The sequence below is a fragment of the Copadichromis virginalis genome, linkage group LG14 (genome assembly GCF_057382275.1).
Source record: "Copadichromis virginalis isolate Kocher_CV1m ecotype Utaka linkage group LG14, C_Virginalis_male_GT1.1, whole genome shotgun sequence".
Classification (NCBI taxonomy): Eukaryota; Metazoa; Chordata; class Actinopteri; order Cichliformes; family Cichlidae; genus Copadichromis; species Copadichromis virginalis.
Genome location: NC_140631.1, coordinates 27,568,347 through 27,591,566, shown reverse-complemented (window position 1 = coordinate 27,591,566; position 23,220 = coordinate 27,568,347). Strand labels below are relative to the sequence as shown.

Below are 23,220 nucleotides of genomic sequence, written 5' to 3'. Positions count from 1 at the left end.
TTCTGGTACACTTTACTCATACTTTAACCAAGTCTTTAAACATGCATGACACACACAAAAACAGGAGGTATTTGCAGTACAAAACAACTATAAATGTAAACAAATGTGTCGCCACTTTATTTCCTGCAGCTGGATTAATTAAAATTTGACCACAAATGGGCCAGCAGTTGAGCAAACTGAACTCCAGAGTCACCACTCTGTAATCTCCTGCGTTTTTCAGTATCCATCACTAAGAAAAACAGCTCCAATTAGAAACCACTCCTGCAAACAACAAATATCATCGGCAGGACTTGCCAGAGATCGTAAACATGACAACACAACTTCACGTGAAACAATTTCACGTGAAATAAACCTTTTTTTGCCTACTTAATTGTTAGGTTATAAACTTTAGTCACTGTATGTTAGGTCTGTGCTTCTTGCCTTAATTTATAACATGTTTCTGTTGACTCCTGTCAGGTGAGCACTTACTGACAACAACTGTGGTTCTGGGAAAAGCCACCAAACGCTTACCAGAAGCCGAGAGGATGGGGTCAAGGAAAAAGCTCTTAAAACTGGTGCCTCTCTCCATCCCTTTTGTTCCAACCACCCTTTGCTACTTGTTGTCCGTTTCTCCAAGCTTGTGGTTATTGCATCATTGCCTAAGCAAAGACACAGTCTCACACTGTGCTCAGTGTGTGTGAGTAATATGTTTGGAAAATCCACACATGCATGCAGCAGAGTGTGTATTTATGAGTGAGGTCTGGGGGGTTAATCTGGTAAATGGAGTCACCAGGCTAATTGAAGCTAATTAAAGCCTGCTGGTCAGGTCCCATAAACCTGTCTACTACTTTCTGGTTCAGACATATTATCCATGCATACACGTGACATACGCCATGGGAAGCTGAACTGTACCAGAGCCCCAAGACTGGAGGATATTTAACACTACCACAAAACTGCTAACATAAATACAACGTGAAAGAAATGTAGTAATCAATGCGAAAGCTTAATGCTCACTATGGCTTTGCTTGTACAGCTAATGCAAGGACATACACAGTTCTACAAACACTGAGACCAATTGTACAATGATGTCACATCACTTACATTAAGCACATATAGAAATCACTGACACAAGTAGAAAAGAGTAAAAGACATTTCCAGTATCTTACTTTTGCATAGCAGCAGAGGCGCAGTGCATCCTCCCAGCGCGCAGAGATGCTGTATTCATGCAGGAGGGCAGGAAAGGGTAGTACACTGCTGTACACCAATGAACCATCTCCTTGGCGTAATGTCACTTTGGTGCCAATGTAGTTTAGAACTTGGGGTGCACGTCTGAATTCACTTTGCAAAGACACACACACAGTTTGTTACAGTAAATACTGCATTGACAGAGGGCAGAGGGAAAAAATGAGTTTGTTATGCATAAATAACATATAAATGATTCCTGACGCTGCTTCGACAGACTCATTAATAGTGCAGATTTTACCAGTTTCCTCTACAAGCACGGCATATGTAAACCTGATAAAATGGCCCAACAGCCATGGTACCACTGTAACCTGTACTGTTCTTAGGGCGTCCTGCTTCCTGTAGAACACCATCATTGGTCATTTTTTTAGATACACCTTGCTAGTGCTGGGTTAGGTCCCATTTTGCTTTCAGATCTGCTTAATTCTTCATGGCACAGATTCAAAGGTGCTGGAAACATTCTTCTGAGATTTTGGTACATGTTGACATGATAGTATCTGACACATCTCAGTAGCTTTTAAAATACTCAGCCTGCCTGGCACCAGCAACCATGCCACATTCAGAGTCACTTAAACCACTTTTCTCCCCATTCTCAATGCTAAGCTTGAACTTCAGCTGGTCACCTTGACCATGTCTAAATATGTAAATGCACTGGGTTGCTGCCACGTGACTGGCCAATTTGACATTCGTGTTAATCAGCAGTTGAACAGGTATATCTAATAAAGTGGCTGGTGTATATCCAACAAACCTAAAGAGAAACTTTCAGAAATTTGCAGTTTCTGATGATTTATTAGCTTTTGCCACTTAGACTTTGGTGTTCCTCAAATTTCTGCCTGCTTGAGCACTAAACAGCAATAATAAAACCAGTGAGTGAGTCCAAAATGTGCACAAAAAGTTTACAACCAAGTGTTCAGATTAGTGTAGCAGACACAAGTATAGTTTACAATTGCCTGTACTGACAGTGCAGGCACTCTGCCTTCAATGCTGGCTAACGCTGAGGAGTTCTGGCCAGAAAGCTTTGCACAGTCTGATAGATGTTGGCCATATGCATTTTGCTTTGGAGAATGAGTTAAAAGGTACAGAAAAGCTGCCTCCATTTCTGCTCTTAGTTCATATTTGACATCTTTTCCAGAAACCTCTCAGATGAAAATGCAAGGGCACTGAGAGGTTCTCTTATATACTTCTATCTACTCTGGCCAACTTTAAACTTGAATATAACCTTTTGCTGCTTTTGTAATAGGAACTTACTCGCCATTCTGGTGAATGGTATCAGCTGTTACATGCTAAAGTCACCAATTAATTCTCATCCCCATTTCTTGTACTGCATAATACCTCTCTGTCAGAACCTCTAGAATCTCCCCACGTAAGGTGGTTTTTAGAGTTGGTGCTTTGACGCACCAGACATGGTTAAATTGGCAACTGAGTATTAACAGGATCATTTTACAGAAGTGTCAAGTCCTCATAAGGAGGTTGGAGGATTGGTGGTGTGACATCTATTAGAATTAACAGCCAGGAGATGCTGGTTCACATCCTACTGGAACCTTAATTTTGTTTTCCTTTTACATCCACTTGCATCTACCTGTAACAACAATAACCTTTCTTTTTGAAAAACAACTCATTGGCCTATGACCAATCACTCTCACTAATGCATTACCCAGTGTGTCAAAGCATAGACACTAATTGTTTATTAATTAGTCACACCAGGGGCTTTGCGAAAGCCCAGGGAAATTACCTGCCATCTTTTATGCACAGTGTCTTCGGTAATAATTCCTTGTCAGTGAAGACAACACTTGGGTAGTACCACACTGTCAGCTGGTTGTCTTGGATTCCACACAGGATGTTAGCAGCATCATTCCAGGCCATACTATGAACCATGCTACCTAAAAGATAGAAGATGCATGCAGCTATTACAGTAATCTAACCTTAGTTGCACGCACACACACACACACACACGCACACACACACACAAAACAAAGAAAGTCATCACCGATCTTGTTAAGTGCATTCCCTCCATGTCTCACCAATTTTGCAGATTTTGGGTTCTCGTCCAAGATGACGCACGGTGGTCAAATAAAGGTCACGGTTCTTGTCTATCAGGGCAATTTTCCTGTCAGTAGATGGGCCACACTGATCCAAAGCTATCTCCAACACCTCCTGCTACATGGAAATGCACACACACATACACACAAACAAGTAAATAGGTAAGTGGGAATAGGAAAGGACAAAAGATCAGGAAAAGAAAGGAAGAGGGAGAGGCAGTTTATACCGTGACCCAACAGTCTTTCTGCCAAATGTGTGTGCTTGTAGAGTGAGGGAGAGAGAGAGTGTGTGTGTGTGTGTGTGTGTGTGTGTGAGAGAGAGAGAGAGTGAGTGAGAGAGCGAGAGAACCTGTGTCTGTGTGTGTTTCTGGCCAGAATTAGCTGGCTTTGGTCCAGTATCTTGGAGCTGCATCGTGCTGGCAGACAAAGCCATGCTGACAAACAGTGACTACTGCTACTTCTACTTCTTTTCCCTCTTTTCTAATTCTTTTCTTCTTTTTTCTCTCTCTCACTCTCACTTTGATTCCAAACCCCATCTTCTATTTTTTTTCTTTTGTCTTTATTGTCTCTAATCTTTTGGGATTTTCTATATTTTCTAAATCAGACTGTCCAAAACTAAAATTTCAACAAACTGTGTGTATGTATAGATGGAAATTAGCAATTAGAATCATCACTGAATTTCACTAAAGCTTGAAGGTTGCAAGAAAAAAGTCAACCTCCTCAGCAGGTGATCCTAAGGTTGCGGAAAATAAGGAGTGTAGATGGATATCGCCAGCCTAAATTATCAACATGATTGATATTTCAGGGAAAAATGCTTTTAACACAGCCCCATTTCAACAATTACAGCAATGAAAAAAAAAATGCCAGGACAAAGATTTACAGTCAGCAGTTTCAAACTTTTTTTCTTTTCCTTTTGGTCAATGACTTTCACAGGGTCAGGGTGTATGTGTAATGTAACCTGTTATTCCACAAAATAATCTATCAAACTACACTGTAAAATACTATTTAGCAAGACCCGTTAGCACACCTCTACTCATGGAAAACAATAGCATTCAAAGTTCTAGATAAAGTGATCACTGCAGCATTTATATTAAAATTAATTTGGCCTAATCACAGTAATCACTAGCTGAGGTAAGTCTGCAAATTCTCCCTGCTGATGAGCTATAGATCGTAACTTTTGATGAGGAAGCTAAAAGAGGCTGCTATCCTGGCTAAAAACCATATAATGGTACAAATACAGTTGTGGTCAGAAGTTTCCATACACTCATCCTGGACACAAACGTCCGAGTAGTTTTGATCTTATGATTTCTTTGAAATGTTCTTTTTCCAGAGCAGAATGATTAAACAGCATGCATCTTTAATGGCTTTAAAACACTAGAATTGGGTGAACAAGTCTGAATTTATTTTGGATTTTCTCTAATCCACACAGGACAAAAAACATGCATACAGGCTCAAATACATAGATCCAGTGGGGCAAAAAAGTATTTAGTCAGCCACCAATTTTGCAAGTTCTCCCACTTAAAAAGTTGAGAGAGGCCTGTAATTTTTATCATATCATCCTCTATTGTGTTGTATATTTCATTGTTTTTCTTTACACTACCTGTTTTGACCTGTCTCCCTGATGTGATGTTTGTGTATTGTATGTATGGTCGGGAGAGGTCCAATTTTGCTGCAGGCAACTGCAAGTGACAAATAAAGGCTTCACCATCATCATCATCATCATCATCATAGGTATACCTCAACTGTGAGAGACAAAATGAGGAGGGAAAAAATTTCAGAAAATCACATTGTGTGATTTTTAAAGAATTTCTTTGCAAATCAGACAATGTGATTTTCTGGATTTTCTTTCCTCATTTTGTTTCTCACAGTTGAGGTATACCTATGATGAAAATTACAGGCCTCTCTCATCTTTTTAAGTGGGAGAACTTGCACAATTGATGGCTGACTAAATACTTTTTTGCGCCACTGTGTAGCCCCAGTAATGTTAAATGTCCGTTAACTAGTTACACCTTCATCAGATATTGTTGGTAGCCATTAACAAGCTTCTAACAACTGGTCAGATTCCCGGGTGTTCCATCAGTATAAAGTTCATGGTAGGCTTGAATCTGGGTTGTTTCTGAACATCCCAACTAATTTCCTCTCATCTGAGGGTGACGCTTGTGGTCTTCTACCAGACCTCGTTAAAGACGTGAGACATCAGAATAACTTGTGAGTAAGTACAACTATTTGTAATAATGACATTGGAATCTGCAGTTGTTTAGAAATGGCTACAAAGAATCTTCCCAAATTGTGTAAATCTGCAATTATCCTTCTTAGACCTTCATTGAATTCCTTGGACCTTCCAATTCTTTTGAGTATTGGTCAGTCCAATGAATGCTGTCAAACAAATTATTTTAATGCTGACAAAGAGAAACTACCAGACATAATAGGCCTCGATAGATAGATCAAGTTAAAATACATTGTAGAACTTTTCACAGCACTTAATAAACAATTTAAGTGAGTGTATGTATACATTTGAGCCTCTATGTATACTTGACCATGTGTATTAGAGAAAATCCTAAATAATGTCAATAAAGTTGTATGCTTTACAATCATCGCATTCTGGAAAAAGAACACTTCAAAGAAATCATTAAAAGCCCCGAATTACCATGACTTTTATGCCCATGATGAGTGTATCAAATCAAATCAAATCAAATCACTTTTTATTGTCACATCACATGTGCAGGCACACTGGCACAGCACATGCGAGTGAAATTCTTGTGTGCGAGCCCCACAAGCAACAGAGATGTGCAAACACAACAACACAAACGAGCAAAATACAAGAATGGCCAACCTGAAACTAATAAATATATGTACAATATATAATAGTGTATGCATTTCTGGATGTGTATACTAAATATTTTCCTACGTGTGTGTGTGTGTGTGTGTGTGTGTGTGTGTGTGTGTGTGTATACACATTTTTACAAATTAAATAGTAAAAAAATAAAATAAAATAATAATAATAATAATAAAATATATAAAATATACAGAGTTGAATATGTGCAAAACAAGTGGCATTTATATACAGTGTGGAGTGCATAATGTTGAAGTTCCAGTAGTGAAGCTGAGGTGTCTATGACGTGTTCAGCAGTCTGATGGCCTGATGGAAAAAGCTGTCTCTCAGTCTGCTGGTACGGGACCGGATGCTGCAGAACCTCCTTCCTGATGGAAGCAGTCTGAACAGTTTATGGCTGGGGTGACTGGAGTCCTTGATGATCCTCCCCGCTTTCCTCAGGCACCGCTTCCTGTAGATGTCTTGGAGGGAGGGAAGCTCACCTCCAATTATCCGTTCAGAGCACCGCACTACTCGCTGGAGAGCTTTGCAGTTGTAGGCGGTGCTGTTGCCATACCAGGTGGTGATGCATCCAGTGAGGATGCTCTCAATGGCACAGTGATAGAAGGTCCTGAGGATGCGGGGGCTCATGCCGAATCTTTTCAGTCTCCTGAGAAAGAAGAGGCGCTGCTGGGCCTTCTTCACTGTTTTGTTTGTGTGTACTGACCACGTAAGATCCTCAGCCAGGTGTACGCCAAGGAACCGGAAGCTGTATGGAAACTTCCAACCACAACTGTTTGTCACCAAGGTCGCAGCAGCACTGACAAGGACACATAAATTTCACTATATCCCTTTTTGATCAGATCATGCACTAAATTCTGCCCCTTTAACATGATAAGGCCATGTTTTAAAAAAAAGGTATTTATTGTTACTAAGTGTGACGGCCAGTGGGCTGGCCTTGTGTTTTGCTTTTTCTTTTACCTGTTTCTTGCAGGTAGGTGGAGCTGACCCAATTATTGATGCAGCACACCTGAGAGGCCAGTCCCAGTGTATATAAAGACACCTTGACTGAACCAGTGGTGGCTGGCTTTGACGCTCTCTCTGGCACTTGTCATGTTCATTAGGAAGTTTCAGTTATGGCTGTTATGTCCTTTAAATTGTGTTTAAGTTGCTTTACCTTATTTTCATTAAATATGTCTTACAGTCTTTAAAAACCTGTGTGTGGTCTCCCATTTGTTTGTCACTTCCTATGAGCCGGGTTGTGACAAATGGCGGCTCGTCCGGGATCGTCTGTGCAATTATCCTGGTTTGGTAAGCTTTCTAACATTTGATTGAGAGCTGGTCTGTTTGCAGCTGCTTGTCTAGTTGTGTCTTGGCTAGGACTTGCCTTGTAGGCAATTATTGAGTTGATTGCTGATCAGTTTGGTTATTTGTGGTGCTTTGATATTCTGGGTCTGCTGTGTATTGTGTTTGGGAGGCCATTTGGTTAGGCAGATTGAGTGGAGGCAGTCATGTTAATACTGTTGTTTGCTGTAGACTTAAGTTTACTGGAGTTAGTGTTGATGTGCGGTCTTGTGTCAACTTTGGAGCGTATGAGCTGTGTTGATTATTGAATCATTAAAATCAGTGCTTTCCCTGTTAGGTTGAAGGAGTGTTTCTCTCGAGAATCATTCACTGAAATTTCTGTTGCGGTGAACACGGTTAGAGCAGTTGTCTCGGGAGCACGTCCCCAGGATTGAGGGGGTCGCTGTTTGTGCAGTTGCCTTTCTCTTTCTGGCGGTTTTTAGTGCATAAGTACCCACCGTAAGTAACTGCATGAAGACTAGGCTTTAGTTAAGTGGATTTTGGTTAGGCAGTTAGTGGGAAAGTGCTGTTTTCAATTGCATGTCGAGAATCAATACTTTGCTGTTATGGCTACTGTTGATGCTTTTGTTCAGTCTCCATCGGAGGAACTCTTGAATAGTTGTACTAAAGAACAACTCTTGAAACTTGCTGAACATTATGATGTCGACGTTGGAGATAAACGGTTGAAAGATGAGATTAAAGGAGTGTTGAAGGCTGCATTAGTAAAGAAAGGCGTGTTGCCAGGTAAAATGAAAACCTTAGCGGCTGAGGTTGATCAGTCTGTGGTCTCAACTGCCGTTGCTTTGTCTTTTGAGCAGCAAAAGGAGTTGTTACTCTTACAAATGGAAAGAGACAAGCTGAGCATTGAGAAAGACTGTGTAAGGCATTCTTTAGAAAAGGAAAAGTTGGAGCTAGAGCAGTATCAGCTAGACCTAATCAGGGCGGGCAAGTTATCAGGTGGTGTTGAGGCTAAAGAGTCTTCTCCACAAGGAGTTGAAACTTTTGATGTCGTGCATAATTTGCGCTTGGTGCCGAAATTTGATGAAAGAGAGCCAGATGCCTTTTTCTCCCTTTTTGAACGCATTGCCGAATTGAGAGGATGGCCAGAAGCTGACTGTGTGATTATGTTAGTCTGTTTTGACTGGAAAGGCTCAGGAAGCTTATTCAGCACTCAGTGCAGTTGATTGTTGGCGTTTTGCTACTGTTAAAGATGCAGTTCTGAAGGCGTATGAGTTGGTACCAGAAGCTTACCGTCAACGTTTCAGATCATGGAGGAAGTCTGATAAGCAGTCGCATATAGAGTTTGTGAGGGATTTAACTAAACACTTCAACAGATGGTGTTCGGCACTGAGAGTGACAACTTTTCAGGATTTATGTGAGTTGATGGTATTGGAGCAGTTTAAAGAGTGTGTTCCTCCTGTGGTTGCCACTTATATTGCTGAACGGGAAGTGACAACCGTTTCTGACGCTGCTAAATTGGCAGATGAATATATCTTGGCACATAAGAGGCAGGTTGGTAGAAACTGTTTTTCAGTTGGTGCTCCCGCTAGAGCTTTTGGTCAAACTAAGTTTATGTCATCGGACCCTGCGAAGGCCATTGGTGGTGTGAAGCCCAGTAAGTTTGGTCAAGCATGCAACTACTGCCATGGCGATGGACACTGGAAAGCAGAATGTCCCTTGTTGAAAAGCAAGTTGGCGCGTACAGGCAAACAGGTTAAGCCTGCGGCTCTTACAATTCCTGCACGGGAAACTTCAGTACTCTCTTGGGAGACGCCAGTTTCGCCCAAGTCTGACTTGGAGAGCTATTCGGGGTTTGAGGATTTTGTGTCCGATGGGTTTGTATCACTCCCGGGTGATGTTCATAAAGTTCCTGTAAAGATTTTGCGTGACACAGGAGCGAAGGATTCTTTTATCTTAGCTTCCGTGTTGCCATTTTCACAGGTTACTGATACTGGTGAGTGTGTGCTTGTTCAAGGCATGGGTTTAACCACTATCTGTGCTCCATTGCATAAAGTCAGGCTGTCATGCAGTTTTGTGGATGATATCATCTGCCTTGGTGTTCGTCCTGCTTTGCCACTTGAGGGCGTACATGTGATTTTGGGGAATGATTTGGCTGAAAATCGAGTCTGGGCTGACAATTCTTTACCTGTTAAATCTAGAGTTCTGAATGAGTCCCATGAGTGTGAACAAGGTTTTTCTGACTTTGCAGCTTGTGCTGTTACAAGGGCTGCAGCTAAAAGGGATGCAGAGCCTGTAACTCAAGCAGAAGAGTGTCAGGTTGAACCAGATTTGATTGTTCCTGAACATTTGTCAATTTCCCAGCAAGAGTTAATTCAGGCACAGCGTGCTGATGCTTCACTGACTGAGCTGTTTCACAAAGTGCAACCTAGTGATGACGCTAGAAGTGCAGCCTCTGGTTATTTTCTGCAGAAGGAGGTACTAGTCCGTAGGTGGATTCCGCAAGGGTTGGACTGTGTTGGGAGTCCAGTTATCCAGATTGTGGTTCCAACTAAATACCGTGACGAGGTGTTGAAGTGTTCTCATGACAAATATGGGCATTTGGGAGTGACGAAGACTTATAATTACATCTTGCGCTACTTCTTTTGGCCACGTCTTAAGCGTGATGTTTCAGCTTACATTAAGACCTGCCATACTTGCCAAATTGTAGGTAAGCCAAATCAGTCTATTAAACCTGCTCCACTTTGTCCCATCCCTGCTGTGAGTAACCCATTTGAACATTTGATCATTGACTGTGTGGGCCCGCTTCCTAGATCAAAATCTGGTTCGGAGTATCTGTTAACTGTAATCTGCCAGGTTACGCTTTATCCTGCTGCATATCCGTTGCGTACCATCACAGCTAAGTCTGTGGGAGTGACCAGGGATCAAACTTTTCGTCACATCTATTTGCACAAGTTCTTAAGCTGTTGAATATTGTACATGATAAAGCCTCTCCTTATCATCCAAAGAGCCAAGGTGCTTTAGAGCGCTTCCATCAAACACTGAAGTCCTTGTTACGTGCCTATTGCACCGAAATGAGGAGTGACTGGGAGGAAGGTTTACCGTGGCTTCTGTTGGCAGCGTGTGAAGTGTGCCAGGAGAGTACTGGGTTTAGCCCAAATGACTTGGTCTTTGGCCACAAAGTTCGGGGACCGTTGACAGTGCTGTGCGATAAGTGGTTGTCAGGTGAACCACCAGTGAACTTGATAGATTATGTTAATGGTTTTCGGCACAGACTGTATGTGGCAGGTCAGTTGGCCAAACAGAAGATGAAATATTTTTATGACCGGCGTTCTGAAGAGCAGCAGTTTAGTAGGGTGACCAGGTTTTAGCTTTACTGCCAATTGCAGGGTCACCGTTCCAGGCACGGTTTGCTGGGCCTTACACCGTGGTACAGAAACTGTGTGAACAGAATTATCTGATTGCTACCCCAGATCGCCGGAAAAGAAATCAACTTTGCCATGTTAATTTGTTGAAACCATATCATGTTCGTCCTTTATCCGTCGGTCTGTCAGGCTCTCTCATTTCTCTTTCCGCATCGAGTCCAGGGTTGACTGCTTGTACAATAGCGCAGTAAGTTTGTGGGGGGGAGGATGTGGCAGCACCTGATGATCCTTTATTGCTTGGTCGTCTGAAGAATTCAGAAACTCTTCAGAACTTGGATGTGCTGTTGGGCCATTTGCCTGCTGACAAATGTGCAGAACTGTCTGCATTAATTAAAAGGTATTGTTACATTCCCCTGAGGGGTCTAGGCGGTGAGGGGGAAGTAACAAAAAGTGTCCAGGTCAGAAAAAGGAGTCAGGGAGGCAAAACGGTTCAATTAAAGAGTTTTATTAAAGTAGCTCAACTAAAAGAGATGGACAAGCCGCTATCACCATTTAAGAAAACAAACAAAACTCAGGCGTTGGTCGATAAAGTAAAACGTAAGCCAAAAAAGAGAGCAGCTCACTAGCTGAAAACCACCAAGAACACAGCTCACTAGCTGAAACCACAACAACCACTCAGCTCACAAGCTGTAACCACACTACTGGCACTCTGGCCCAGAGCTCACCTTTCCTTGGGCTTAAATACTTTTAATTACTGATGTGAGTCAGCTGTGTAACAGGGAAAGGTGGCACCTCAGGCAGAAGGTGGTGGGACACGCCCACACAGGCACCTTCAGGAGGAGGCCCTGCTAGGGCCGTAACACCCCCTCCCATAAATACAAACCCATGGTTTGTCAAATTACGATAACCAAAACAACTAATCAAGTCCGTAACCATCGCATCAACAAATTGCAGGCTTTCCACCTACCAAACCCCATAGCAACGGTTAGGCATTTCCTGCGGCAGCTGCCAATCCCATCTCAGTGGGTTCACAACATTTCCAGAGAGTGGCCCCAGACCCTCGAAACAGTGTCCCATGTGATAGCCAGGGCTTCGAACCATCACATGTGGAGAACCCAGCAGGCAGCTAGCAGGCTTTACTGAAACACAGACATGTTTGTTAGCAAGGGGTGCAGGTCTGAGTGGTGGTTTTAAACATGAACTTTCTCCCCGCAAATCATTTTGAGGACCGGAGAAATGGTCAACCAGCGGCAGCTCAGGGTTAGTTGGCCTCTTACACTGACTACATGACACTACTGAGCAATTATGCTCCAAGTGTAGCCTTTTACTAGGCCGGGCAACCTTGTCGGTTTGAGAACCGCGACTGACTTTTCTCAAAGCAGGCCCTTTTTGCGTTGAGTGGGCTTTCTGTTTGAGTGCCAGTTTGACACAATTGGCAACCACATGGCCAGGCTTGTGACAGAAGAAACACAGTTTGGGCCTAGATCTTAAAACCATAACTGCATTTGCTTTGTTAGCTGGCCCACTCTTACCTGTCCAGAATGCGCTATGGTGCAGATGGATATCATGTCCTACAGCACTTGCTTTATGAGTCAGCTTAAACTCATCTGCCAGGGTGGCAGCTTGCTGTAAAGTTGTAGCCCTCTGTTCACTTAAATAAAGAGCAATACACTCAGGAACAGAGTTTTTAAAATCCTCCACAAGCATGAGCTCACGTAACGACCCCAAACTGTTAACCTGGCTTGCAGAGCACCACCTACCAAAAAGCTTTGCCTTCTCCCGAGCAAAGTCAAGGTAGGACTGACCCTGTGCCAACTCCAAACCTCGAAAATTCTGCCTATAGGCCTCAGGCACAAGTTCATAGGCTTGGAGGACGGCACTTTTAATCTTTTCATAAACTAGGCTGTCCTGCCTAGACAGACCAGAGCAAGCTTCCTGAGCCTTACCTGTGAATTTACACAGCAACATCACCCCCCACACGTCTTCAGGCCACTGTAATGCAGTTGCTATGCTTTCAAACACACTGAAGAAGCTCTCAACACTGGATTCACAGAAAACGGAAACCAGGTGGATGTTATTGCCCACAAACGAGCTTCTAGACACCTGTGCACTGATAGCTGTATCATCCATTTCGGGGGCGGAGAAGGCTTAGCAAACACACCCTAATTAAGACACTACCACACCCGTCTGCCAACTCACTCAGCGACTACTGAACAAGTAACAGAAAACTACACAACTTACTTTAACTGACCAACTTACCTCTTGACTGACACACACACACACACACACACACACCTTACCCAGTTCCTAAGCACAACAACCTTTACCTACCTATCTTCTGGAGCGTGCTGGGCTCGAGGCAACTTTAAAGGCAGAACTTCAGCGACCAGAGCCCTGAATTGCCTACCCCCAACAGGGAACTAATCCCCGCCCAGGATTACTCCGAAAATAAAAAAGGCAAAACAACAAAAGAGTGCCCGAAGGAAGAACTTACTAAGCTCAGCTGGACACTCACCTAACTTAACTGGGAAGTTGAATCTCTAAAGGTGAACAAAGCAAGATAATCAAAAACCAATTCCAACTCAAAACTCCCCTTTCAACAATCCCAGACGAGCCCCCACCCTTGTTACGTTCCCCTGAGGGGTCTAGGCAGTGAGGGGGAAGTAATAAAAAAAGTGTCCAGGTCAGAAAAAGGAGTCAGGGAGGCAAAACGGTTCAATTAAAGAGTTTTATTAAAGTAGCTCAACTAAAAGAGACGGACAAGTCGCTATCACCATTTAAGAAAACAAACAAAACTCAGGCGTTGGTTGATAAAGTAAAACGTAAGCCAAAAAAGAAAGAGCAGCTCACTAGCTGAAAACCACCAAGAACACAGCTCACTAGCTGAAACCACAACAACCACTCAGCTCACAAGCTGTAACCACACTACTGGCACTCTGGCCCAGAGCTCACCTTTCCTTGGGCTTAAATACTTTTAATTACTGATGTGAGTCAGCTGTGTAACAGGGAAAGGTGGCACCTCAGGCAGAAGGTGGTGGGACACGCCCATACAGGCACCTTCAGGAGGAGGCCCTGCTAGGGCCGTAACAGTATCCAACCTTGTTTAGAGACACACCTTCTAAAACAACTTTGATAGAGCATGATATTGATGTGGGTGATGCAAAACCAATCCGGCAGAGGTCCTACAGGGTCTCTGAGGAAAAGAGGAAAATAATTGATAAGGAAGTTCATTACATGTTGGACAACAACATTGCAGTGCCGTCGTCATCAAGCTGGGCTTCCCCTTGTTTGTTGGTCATAAAAGCTTTACTGTGCTCAGAACTTGTGCTCTTAGTACCTCGTCTGGATCAGCCCTTCAAGCTGTATGTGGATGCAAGCCACATTGGTGCAAGTGCTGTTCTAGTCCAAGCTGGCAAGCAAGGTACTGAACATCCAGTTAGTTTCTATTCCAAGAAGTTCAACTCCCATCAGCTGAATTATTCAGTCATTGAAAAGGAAGCTTTGGAATTAATTTTGGTCTTGTGGCATTTCAGAGTATATTTGGATTCTGCTCGGACAATAGCTAGGTTTCATTTGACGTAGACGTGACGTCGACGTAAAGCGTGAAATTTGACTGGCGGTCGGAAGTGAAAAAGATAAGCGCAGACACACAGACAGACAGTACGCAAAATGCCTATGTCCTGTTGTGTTTACGGATGCTCCAGTAGGTCGACCAGAGAAACTGATAAACGGTATTTTAGGGTACCAAAAATAGCCCAACGAAGAGGAGAAAAATGGAAAATTCTAACCGAAAAACGTAGGAAAAAATGGATTTTAAATTTACGTTTACAGTCGGGAGGAGCAGAGTCTGCCAATGCCCGTGTCTGCAGCGACCACTTCGTCAGAGGTAATGTTATGTTTGCAAACGAACTTATTAGCATTAGGTTGTCGTTAAATTCTCGTTTACTTAGTGCTTTTAAGTTAGTAGTCTAATATTGACTTGATTGGGACTATAGGCTGCCCAAGTGCTTTGGATGACGAAGAGTCGGAGGACTGGGCTCCGACGGTCAATCTCGGCTACGAACGAAAACCCAGATCGGAATCAGTTCTCAAACGAGAGAAAAGAATGAAGCTTAAGGCAGAACAGCATCGATGTGCAGAGGCGATTTTGGATATGCAACAGACGGCTGAGAGCCCAGATTTGAGCCTAGTGACAGTGGAGAACCCCGAACTGCAGCTTCCAGCTGAGAATCCACAACCAGAAGACTTCAGTGTGAATGAGACATTCACTTATCCAGGTAAGATATTGTGCTGAGATGTAAAACAAACAAGAATCATGTCAAAGAGAAAAAGATGCCATTATCTGTAATGATTATGGTCCAAGTTACATATTACATGTTTGTGATTTTTTAATCACAGAGTAAATCCATACCATTTTATTCAGAAAAAAAGAAAAAGTGGCACTTATTACCGTCAGGCACACACCACAGGTTTTTGTACACTGCTATGGTTCTTATATTGCCAGATTCCAGACAGTCTCCTTTCACAAATAAGTAAAGATATCCGTAATGTAAGGTTTCTGTGGTGAGAAACATATAAATATATTTTTTGTATATACCCTCTATCTGAAAAATGCATCTGAGTGTCATGAGGGATCTAAGGCAATCACACAAATTCTTAGCTGATGAATTCTTAGCTAAAAGAAAACACTCTCTCCCCACTACTACTGAAGTACACCTGCAAAATGCTAGCAGTGCCCTATGCGTATGTGTGTGTGTGTGTGTGTGTGTGTGTGTGTGTGTGTGTGTGTGTGTGTTCTCATTGCAATAACATCGTACTTAATTAGGCTACTAACCCTGCCATACAATTGCAATGAGCTGCAATCACTTCTCCATCCTCCTTTGCAATTACCCAAGTCTTCAGAGGTGTCTCGTTAGACCGCTGAGAATGGTTTACCTTGAAACAAACAACTGTCACTCTAACGAAGTCCTAAGGATGTGGCATGTTTGTTGACGTTAAAGCCGCTACCGCTAACTGTTAGCGTGTTTAAGATAAAGCAATATAAGAACAAACACTCACCCTTGCAAACACCAAACTGTATCCATCACGGAGACGTTTTGTTCCAAGGTTGTGGACCCACCCGCTGACAAAAAAATTGTACGCCTCCAGACTCTTGAAAGCTTTCATTTGCTGCCTAGTGTAGTAAGAAGTCTGGAGGACCAAGTAGTTGGTGATATCCACAGCCTCGATAGTAGGCAAATCCTTTACTTCTGTGGTGTATTCGGACATTTTCAAAGAATACGGATCACGTCCGATATATTTTTTAACTATCTGTTTATATCTCTCCCGAGAAACGGGGTCTAAAGTTGCACAATAGCTGCTCTCCTGACTCTCCACAGTGTCCTCCATGTTTACTTCCGCCCTCCACTCAAAAATCGCGCTGCCTCCGCACGTCATCAGAACCACGTGACCGCAACCCAACTATTGAGGTATTTTCTGACCATAACCCTCTCACCTTCTTGAACTCATTGCAGAACCCAAATCAGAGGCTCATGCGGTGGGCTCTCTTTTTGAAGCCTTACAATTTGGATATCCAGCACATTAAGGGCAAAGATAATGTCTTGGCAGATGCTTTGTCCCGTGCCCCTTTGTAACCAGCAGCTTCACGCCTCATATGCTTTGAAGTATGTCCTCTTCAGTATTGTTTTCCTTCCTCTTAAATTGCTCCTAGGTACCAAGGTTGCTGAGGTTGGAGTTGAGCTGAAGATGACTTTTGAGCATACAAAAGGTGTTGAAAGTGAGGTTGCATGTGTGTGTGTATATGTTATGGATTTAATATATGCATGTTCTTCTAGTTGCATATTCATAATGTAAATGTGTTGCCAATTCAGGGTGAGACCCTGTTCTATGGGGGGAAGTGTGACAGCCAGTGGGCTGGTCTTGTGTTTTGCTTTTTCTTTTACCCGTTTCTTGCAGGTAGGTGGAGCTGACCCAATTATTGATGCAGCACACCTGAGAGGCCAGTCCCAGTGTATATAAAGACACCTTGACTGAACCAGTGGTGGCTGGCTTTGACGCTCTCTCTGGCACTTGTCATGTTCATTAGGAAGTTTCAGTTATGGCTGTTATATCCTTTAAATTGTGTTTAAGTTGCTTTACCTTATTTTCATTAAATATGTCTCACAGTCTTTAAAAGCCTGTGTGTGGTCTCCCATTTGTTTGTCACTTCCTATGAGCCGGGTTGTGACATAAGCTGTAACTGAACAATTCATGCACATGGAGACAGTTTATCTTATTAATAGGAAGATTTCTTTTTCATGTAACTTCACCTTCTGCTGCTCAAGATAATAGGAGGTTTTGCTGGCAATACAAAATTAAAGACAGAGCATTTTAGGTGTAAATTCAGAAGGCTCATATCACTACTTATAATTCAGTTCAGTTCACAGAAAGAAAACATATCTTGAAGGAAGACGTGATGAACAACATGGATGTATTAACATACATATTGCTCTTGTGGCATTATTTTCTGTATGAGGATTAATGCTATGAAAATACTTTATAATCAGTATTTGTCATCATTTTATAATAAGCATCTGTAAAAAGAGGGAAAACCCCAATAATTAGGCAATTCCCTGTGAGCAAGCATTTGGCAACAGTGGGGAGGAAGAACTTCCTTTTGAGAGGAAACCTCCAGCTGAACCCAACTCAGAAATGGGCAGCCATCTACCGTGGCCAGATCGAGGGTGAGGAGAAAGAAAATAATGAAAAGTGGAGCAGAGACAGAGAGGCCAAAACAGAAACTACATGGGAAGGAAGACAAAACTTCAAGATATGCAGTAGTGGCATGTAAATGAATCAGAAGTTAAAAAAAAAAACATGTTCCCATGTGAACATTAAAGTAATGATCTAATTAAAAACAATTGCAATTAGTGTTATTACTGTTATTGCTACAGCAAAAGGCTTCAGTTTGATGAAGCATGCATAAAAACCTTTCACTTTTCACTCGGCTGTAGAAAACATAATAAATACAGCTTGTTACACAATAATGGGAGGCTGCGTTATACATAACTGAACTGTGTAATACTAAAACTAAACAAATGTGTGTTCACTCTGACTCTGTGTTTTGGTTGAAAAAATAAACACACATTTGAACAGCCACCATCAGACAGCTTCTGTTATTATGTCCTATCATATCAACACATAATAAAACACAAATACTAACGCATTCTAACCAGTCACACTGACAAAAAACCCAAAAACATTTCTACACTTATCTGCTTATCCATAACACTCTGCATTATAACATAATTTTAAGTATCTTCCGAGATGTAGGTCCAAACAGCAGATATGTGTTGGGTACATCTGTTCAACTGCTCATTAACACAGATATCTGATCAGATGGCAGCAACTCAATGCATTTAGGCATATCACAAAGCTCAAAGCACCTCAAAATAATTTCTTGACCATGATAATGACTTTACTGTACTTAAATGACCTCTACAGTCACCAGTCTCACTCCCCTTTTGGGGTGTGGTGGAAGAGCATCATGGATCAGTAAAAACTGTGTGGCGCTATCATGACAATATGGAAGCAAAATCGCTAATGAATGTTTTTAACACCTTGTTGAATCTTTGCTGCTAAGAATTAAAGGGGGTCCAACCGGGTACTAGCACTGTGTACTTATTAAAGTGGCATGTGAGCATAAAGTTATCTCGTTTTGTATAATCAAAGTTTAATAAATAAATAAATAAATAAATAAATAAATAAATAATCTGATGTGGTCAGAGAACTTCCTTGTTGCTGAAGTACATTTGGTCAGAAAGAAAGCAGGTTACTAACCTTGTGGGTCAAGGGCTTCCCATCACCAAGAGCCTTTCCAGTCAGGGCATCAAAGAGAAGGATAACTTGTGAGAGAAAAAGAGAAAGAGGACACAGTAAAAGCACAGTCCGTATGATTTTGAAATTTTATAGTAAGCATGGAGTTTTCCCCTCACCTTTTTCATCACTCTTGTCCCGAATGGCTATGGTGTCGTTACTAAGTGAGACACTCTGGGCATTTAGAATATCTGCTCTCATACCCGGGAACTTTGGGGACGATATCAATCGTCCTTCATAGGAGAACGTATACAACCCTGCTCCATCCACTAGTAGAAAATGTCTGGGAGGGGGAGACAAGAGAGGCCAAGTTACTGTATATGCTGTATATTACACATTATACGACTGAGGTAACATGGTGAGGAATAAAGGGGAGCAAACAGGAAAATTAAATACATAACAGACGGTAAGAGTTAATCAACTGACACAAGAAGGTAATTTAAACATTTACTGAACAGCAACACACTGTTAACTTACTCAGTATGACTCATCAATCTAAACTGCAATTACAAAATGGCCAGTAATCTATTTAGCTCCATGCTGAGTGTCAGGGACACTGCACTGGAGTATTGCACAAGAGCTACTCCATATTAATCTAATTTCCCCCAGTGGTTTCACTCTCAGCCTTATTGTATGACAGGGCTGGCTGAGCTAGAGCACAACCCGACTGTGTGTGTACGTGTGCGTGCGTACATGTGCCCGTGCGTGTGTGTGTGTGTGTGTGTGTGTGTGTTTGTGCGCTTGGTTGGCTGCTGCTTGATGAGTGGCCAGTGCAGAGTAATGAAGCATTAGAGAAGCTGATAGATGATCCAACAGCCTGTTCTCTCTCCTGCTGCTTTGCTCCTGGAATAAAAAGACTCACTTCTCTGCTTGTAGGATGAGGCTGACTGTTCCCTCCTTTAGGTCAAAGATGAGAGGAGTATTCCAGTTTCTTGAGCTGGCAAAAATAAACAGCACAGTCGCAGACATTAAATAACTGTGCTACATCTGGCACAACTGCAGAGATGAGGAAAAAAAAAAGAAGCAAAAATATGACCCAGAGCAAAAGGGTAAAAAGCAATAAAAGACACAATATTTAGACAATATCAATGAATGGAGAGGAGATAAATCTGCGGAGTGAGCATAAAGAGTGCAGGCCTGAAAACAATCATTATAGGATGAAGTCTGCAGAACATGTTCCCTTGTTCCTAATCCTATTATTTTTCCATGAAGTGAAACAAAAAAAAAAAAAACATCTCCATATTTTACAAAACACACAGATCATGAAGTAACAATAGCCTGAAATGAATCAGCAACTTGGTAAGATTTGGTTGTTTTTCCCTCCCATCAGAACCATTTTTTTCTGTGTGGTTATGTTTTATTTTTGTAGGTTTTTCTAGCTACACGGCATGAGATTTCAGTATATTCTGGTTGAATCAAAAGACTTTTCTCATGCTTTGCTCAGTAAAAGAGGAGCATGTTTTGTACAACAACAAAATATACTGAAAGCACATGATGAGAAACTATGACTTTGAATAGAGGATGAGAAGATAAAAAAAAAAAGACAAAAAAGAGCACTACTCACTTGTAGACATAGCACTGGAGGGAAGTCGCAACCACTAGGTGACCGTGTGCCAGAGATGCTTTGATGACTCGATCTCTAAACTCCAATAAGTCCACTGCATCGTTCAGCACATTCCTCACCTGTGGAAAAGAGAGGAAAGGAGAGGAGAGAGGGGGACTTAAAAGTGGAAAAAAAAGTGTACGATGACTTGACTTTGCAGAAAGTATGACACAGGCACAAACTTTATATTACTGAGCAAACAATTCTCATTTAAAATGCAAAAAAAAAAGAAACCCCAACAAAAAGGAAAGACGCTAGCTTCACTAGCAGAGGGCTGAACACAGTCACGTACACATTGGAGTGTAGTTATTCGTAATATACACAGGAAACTATATACAGTAAATCCAAGTATACGTAGGTCAGCTGTGGACACAGGGAAAGCAGTTCTTACTGTTTTAAGTGTGTGCGTGCAGCGGTCGGTACTAATTTTTTCACCTGCGTAGATAAATACTTCCCTCCAGCTCTCTGTGTGAATGAATGAAGGAGCCTTTTCCAGCACCAGGTGAAAGGTGGGATTATTTTTACAGCTTTACAAATCTTCCTCCTCTGCTCCCTCCAGCAATCCAAATTTACATGCAACACAACCAGGAATAAAAAACATTTGACCGCAAGGTGGTAAATTTAGCTGGCTGATTCACAAACCACTGGCAGATGTGCAGTTTTAAAACGGACTTCGAGGAGGAGAGAGGGAGGAGGGAGACAGAGAAGCGCCTGCGAGGCTGAAAATAAATGGCTGATGACCCAACTTTGTTTGGTTTACACAAACTGCACTTGGTAGAGTTGTCTATGGGTGCACATGTGTGTTGGCACACGTGTGTAACCCTGCTTCTGTAGGTGTGTGTGCGTCCCTGCCTGAAAATAAACGAGTGTGTGTGTGTGTACACTTGGGTGTGTTAACCGCATGTAAACGCTACCTTGTGGTGAGTGCAAGTTTAAAGAGTAGAGAATGGTGAAGCGAGGGAGGCAGCGAGACAGGCTGGTCATTGTCATTGCAGGGCTGCACACTGGCACATTGGGAGGGTCCTCCTATAATATATGGCCACAGCTAGCCAAGGCCTGGGAGGCATTTGCTTCGCTGTATAGCATATTTACTCGCCTCTGTATAGTTTGCTGATAGCATTGCACTATTTTTCAATTCTCTTGCTACACCAACATAACGGAGTTGGCTCTGTTAAGTGTTTGAGTAAATATCCATACTCCTTTTCCCTAACAGGCAAGCTTATTTTCAGTGATTTTGGTTTAAACACAGACAGCTCTGAAGAGCAGAAAAGCAACTTTTATTATAGACCAGAAACAAAATGATTTTTACTATGATTCTTTTGGACACGTATATGATTACACCATTTATTTATGCACAAGTTACTGAAACATATTGGTCTTTTGGTTTACTTTAGTTCCGTCAGTCTTTTATCACCTTCTTTGTTAAATTAGAAAGGAAAACTAATTTGATGCAAACACAAACTCATTTGTATGAGGTAATCTTTCTACCTGCATGGTTCTCCTCTTTGTAAGAGTGATCACAAAATTCTTCCACTCCCAGTGCTGCTCCACCACATGGGCAAAGATGACATGTCCGTTGCCGCAGGCCCCGGCCAGCTGGGTGCCATCCGCAGACCAGGCCAAGCTGAACACACTTCCTGTGTTGGGCTTCTCCAACGCATAGGACCACTGGAGAGGGGCGAGATGAAGAATGAAATGGTAAATTGTTGGTGATAGTAATAAACAATGTTAAACAATTACCTGTGGGGCAGTTTAGGAACTACTGACAATGTGAAGTTTAGCGAGCAGAAGCAGTAAGTCAACACACATGTGAGTGCTTATATGTGTGTATGTGCACATAATATAAACTCTGCCAGAAAGACATAGGCCCAGTCAGTCATTGAGCAGTGATGAACCGTGAGACACAGAGAACTTAGCTCTGCACCGCTCATAAACATACACTGCTATTTTCATCGACTACACTGATGGGGGGCTGGGAGAAGAGGGAGGGTTTATGGGTGTCTCTGAACTAAAGCTAATTAACAAAATCTCTTCCTTCTTTATATGAGAATAGGTTCAGTAAAGTCAGGGCTGAGAAGGATGGGGAAAAGAGGAGCAAAGAAAGAAATAATGACACTTTTTCTTGTCTGCTGTGCTGCATCAGACAGTCTGTCTGATAGTAAAGAATGGCAAAAGACACAACTGTGAGATAAGGAACTCCTTACTATCCAAGTCAAGGCACCCCTCATACTGCCCACCTCCCCTGTTTTTCTACTCTGGCATAGAACATAAGAGCAAAGGCTAAGGCCATTATGTTTTGATTCAGCAAGATTCTGTTGAGACAATGAATAAACTAACAGACAAAAAAAATCCAGTTTGTTATTTTCCAGAATGATCTCTCTGAAGGCCATGGAGTAGTAGGTAAAGGCACAATGAATATGTTTTGTGACATCGAAATTGTTGCTATTATCCATCATCTACAATAACTAGAGCCAATTTTCCTCACACAATAAGCCCTTCTGCCACTAGAGTCCCCCTTCCTCATCCTCCACAGCTGTGCCTGACCTCCTCTCTTGCCTTGAGCGCAAGTAGCTGGCTGACCTGAGTTTCTTAGCTGCAGTCTTCCACACAAACGCATGCATTCACACTGTAACCTGCTTATTAGGGAAGAAAAGTGCTAATGTTAACCTAGCCCTGCCTGCTTGCCTGCAATGGAGAGACAGGTGTGGTGCAGTGGGCCAAGTGCTGCGGTGAACCTTGGAGCAAAGGCCTCAGTGTGTTCACTGCCTAACACACACGCAGCTGCGGGATGTGAGGTGTATCGTTATTTCCTCTTCGTTGCCTCTGACAGGAGTAGAGGTAAAGTCAGAAAGCTACAGGTTTCTGGGCAGCTGCTTTGATCTCTCTCCTTCTCCTGGTCCCGTCTGCCTCATACACCCACCACTCAGATGGTTTTGGTCAGCACCCTCCCAGCAGTTAATGTCATATCAGGACCCAAAATAGCTTTAGGAAAAAGGACCTTTCCCATGTGGACAAAGGCTAGTT

General features: G+C 42.3%; 2 protein-coding genes across 5 annotated transcripts in view; one reads left to right on the top strand and one right to left on the bottom strand.

Moving 5' to 3' along the window:
* Positions 1 to 23,220, bottom strand: part of ift80 (intraflagellar transport 80 homolog (Chlamydomonas)) — a 62,400-nt gene that overhangs the window by 4,244 nt on the left and 34,936 nt on the right. For 3 of the 4 annotated variants that reach the window (XM_085430259.1, XM_085430258.1, XM_085430262.1), the window contains 8 exons: positions 21,685 to 21,864; positions 20,158 to 20,276; positions 19,456 to 19,530; positions 18,713 to 18,876; positions 18,558 to 18,622; positions 3,243 to 3,378; positions 2,954 to 3,101; positions 1,146 to 1,317 (listed from right to left, as the gene is read on the bottom strand). In XM_085430259.1, the coding sequence (XP_085286385.1) occupies positions 1,146 to 1,317; positions 2,954 to 3,101; positions 3,243 to 3,378; positions 18,558 to 18,622; positions 18,713 to 18,876; positions 19,456 to 19,530; positions 20,158 to 20,276; positions 21,685 to 21,864 (1,059 nt within the window). The remainder of the gene's footprint in view (positions 1 to 1,145; positions 1,318 to 2,953; positions 3,102 to 3,242; positions 3,379 to 18,557; positions 18,623 to 18,712; positions 18,877 to 19,455; positions 19,531 to 20,157; positions 20,277 to 21,684; positions 21,865 to 23,220) is intronic. The other variant, XM_085430260.1, reaches the window with a different exon arrangement.
* On the top strand, positions 14,394 to 15,236 carry LOC146694135 (uncharacterized). Its single transcript, XM_085430265.1, has 2 exons — positions 14,394 to 14,625; positions 14,735 to 15,236. Exons 1-2 carry the CDS (start codon positions 14,409 to 14,411, stop codon positions 15,031 to 15,033), a joined length of 516 nt encoding a protein of 171 aa, XP_085286391.1. The 5' UTR covers positions 14,394 to 14,408; the 3' UTR covers positions 15,034 to 15,236.

What these genes read in the sequence shown, in the direction of transcription:
- LOC146694135 (XM_085430265.1), top strand. Translation starts at nt 14,409, where the DNA reads ATGCCTATGTCCTGTTGTGTTTACGGATGCTCCAGTAGGTCGACCAGA. An exon ending in CAGCGACCACTTCGTCAGAG is followed by an intron (nt 14,626 to 14,734) that starts GTAATGTTATGT and finishes TTGGGACTATAG; the next exon opens with GCTGCCCAAGTGCTTTGGAT.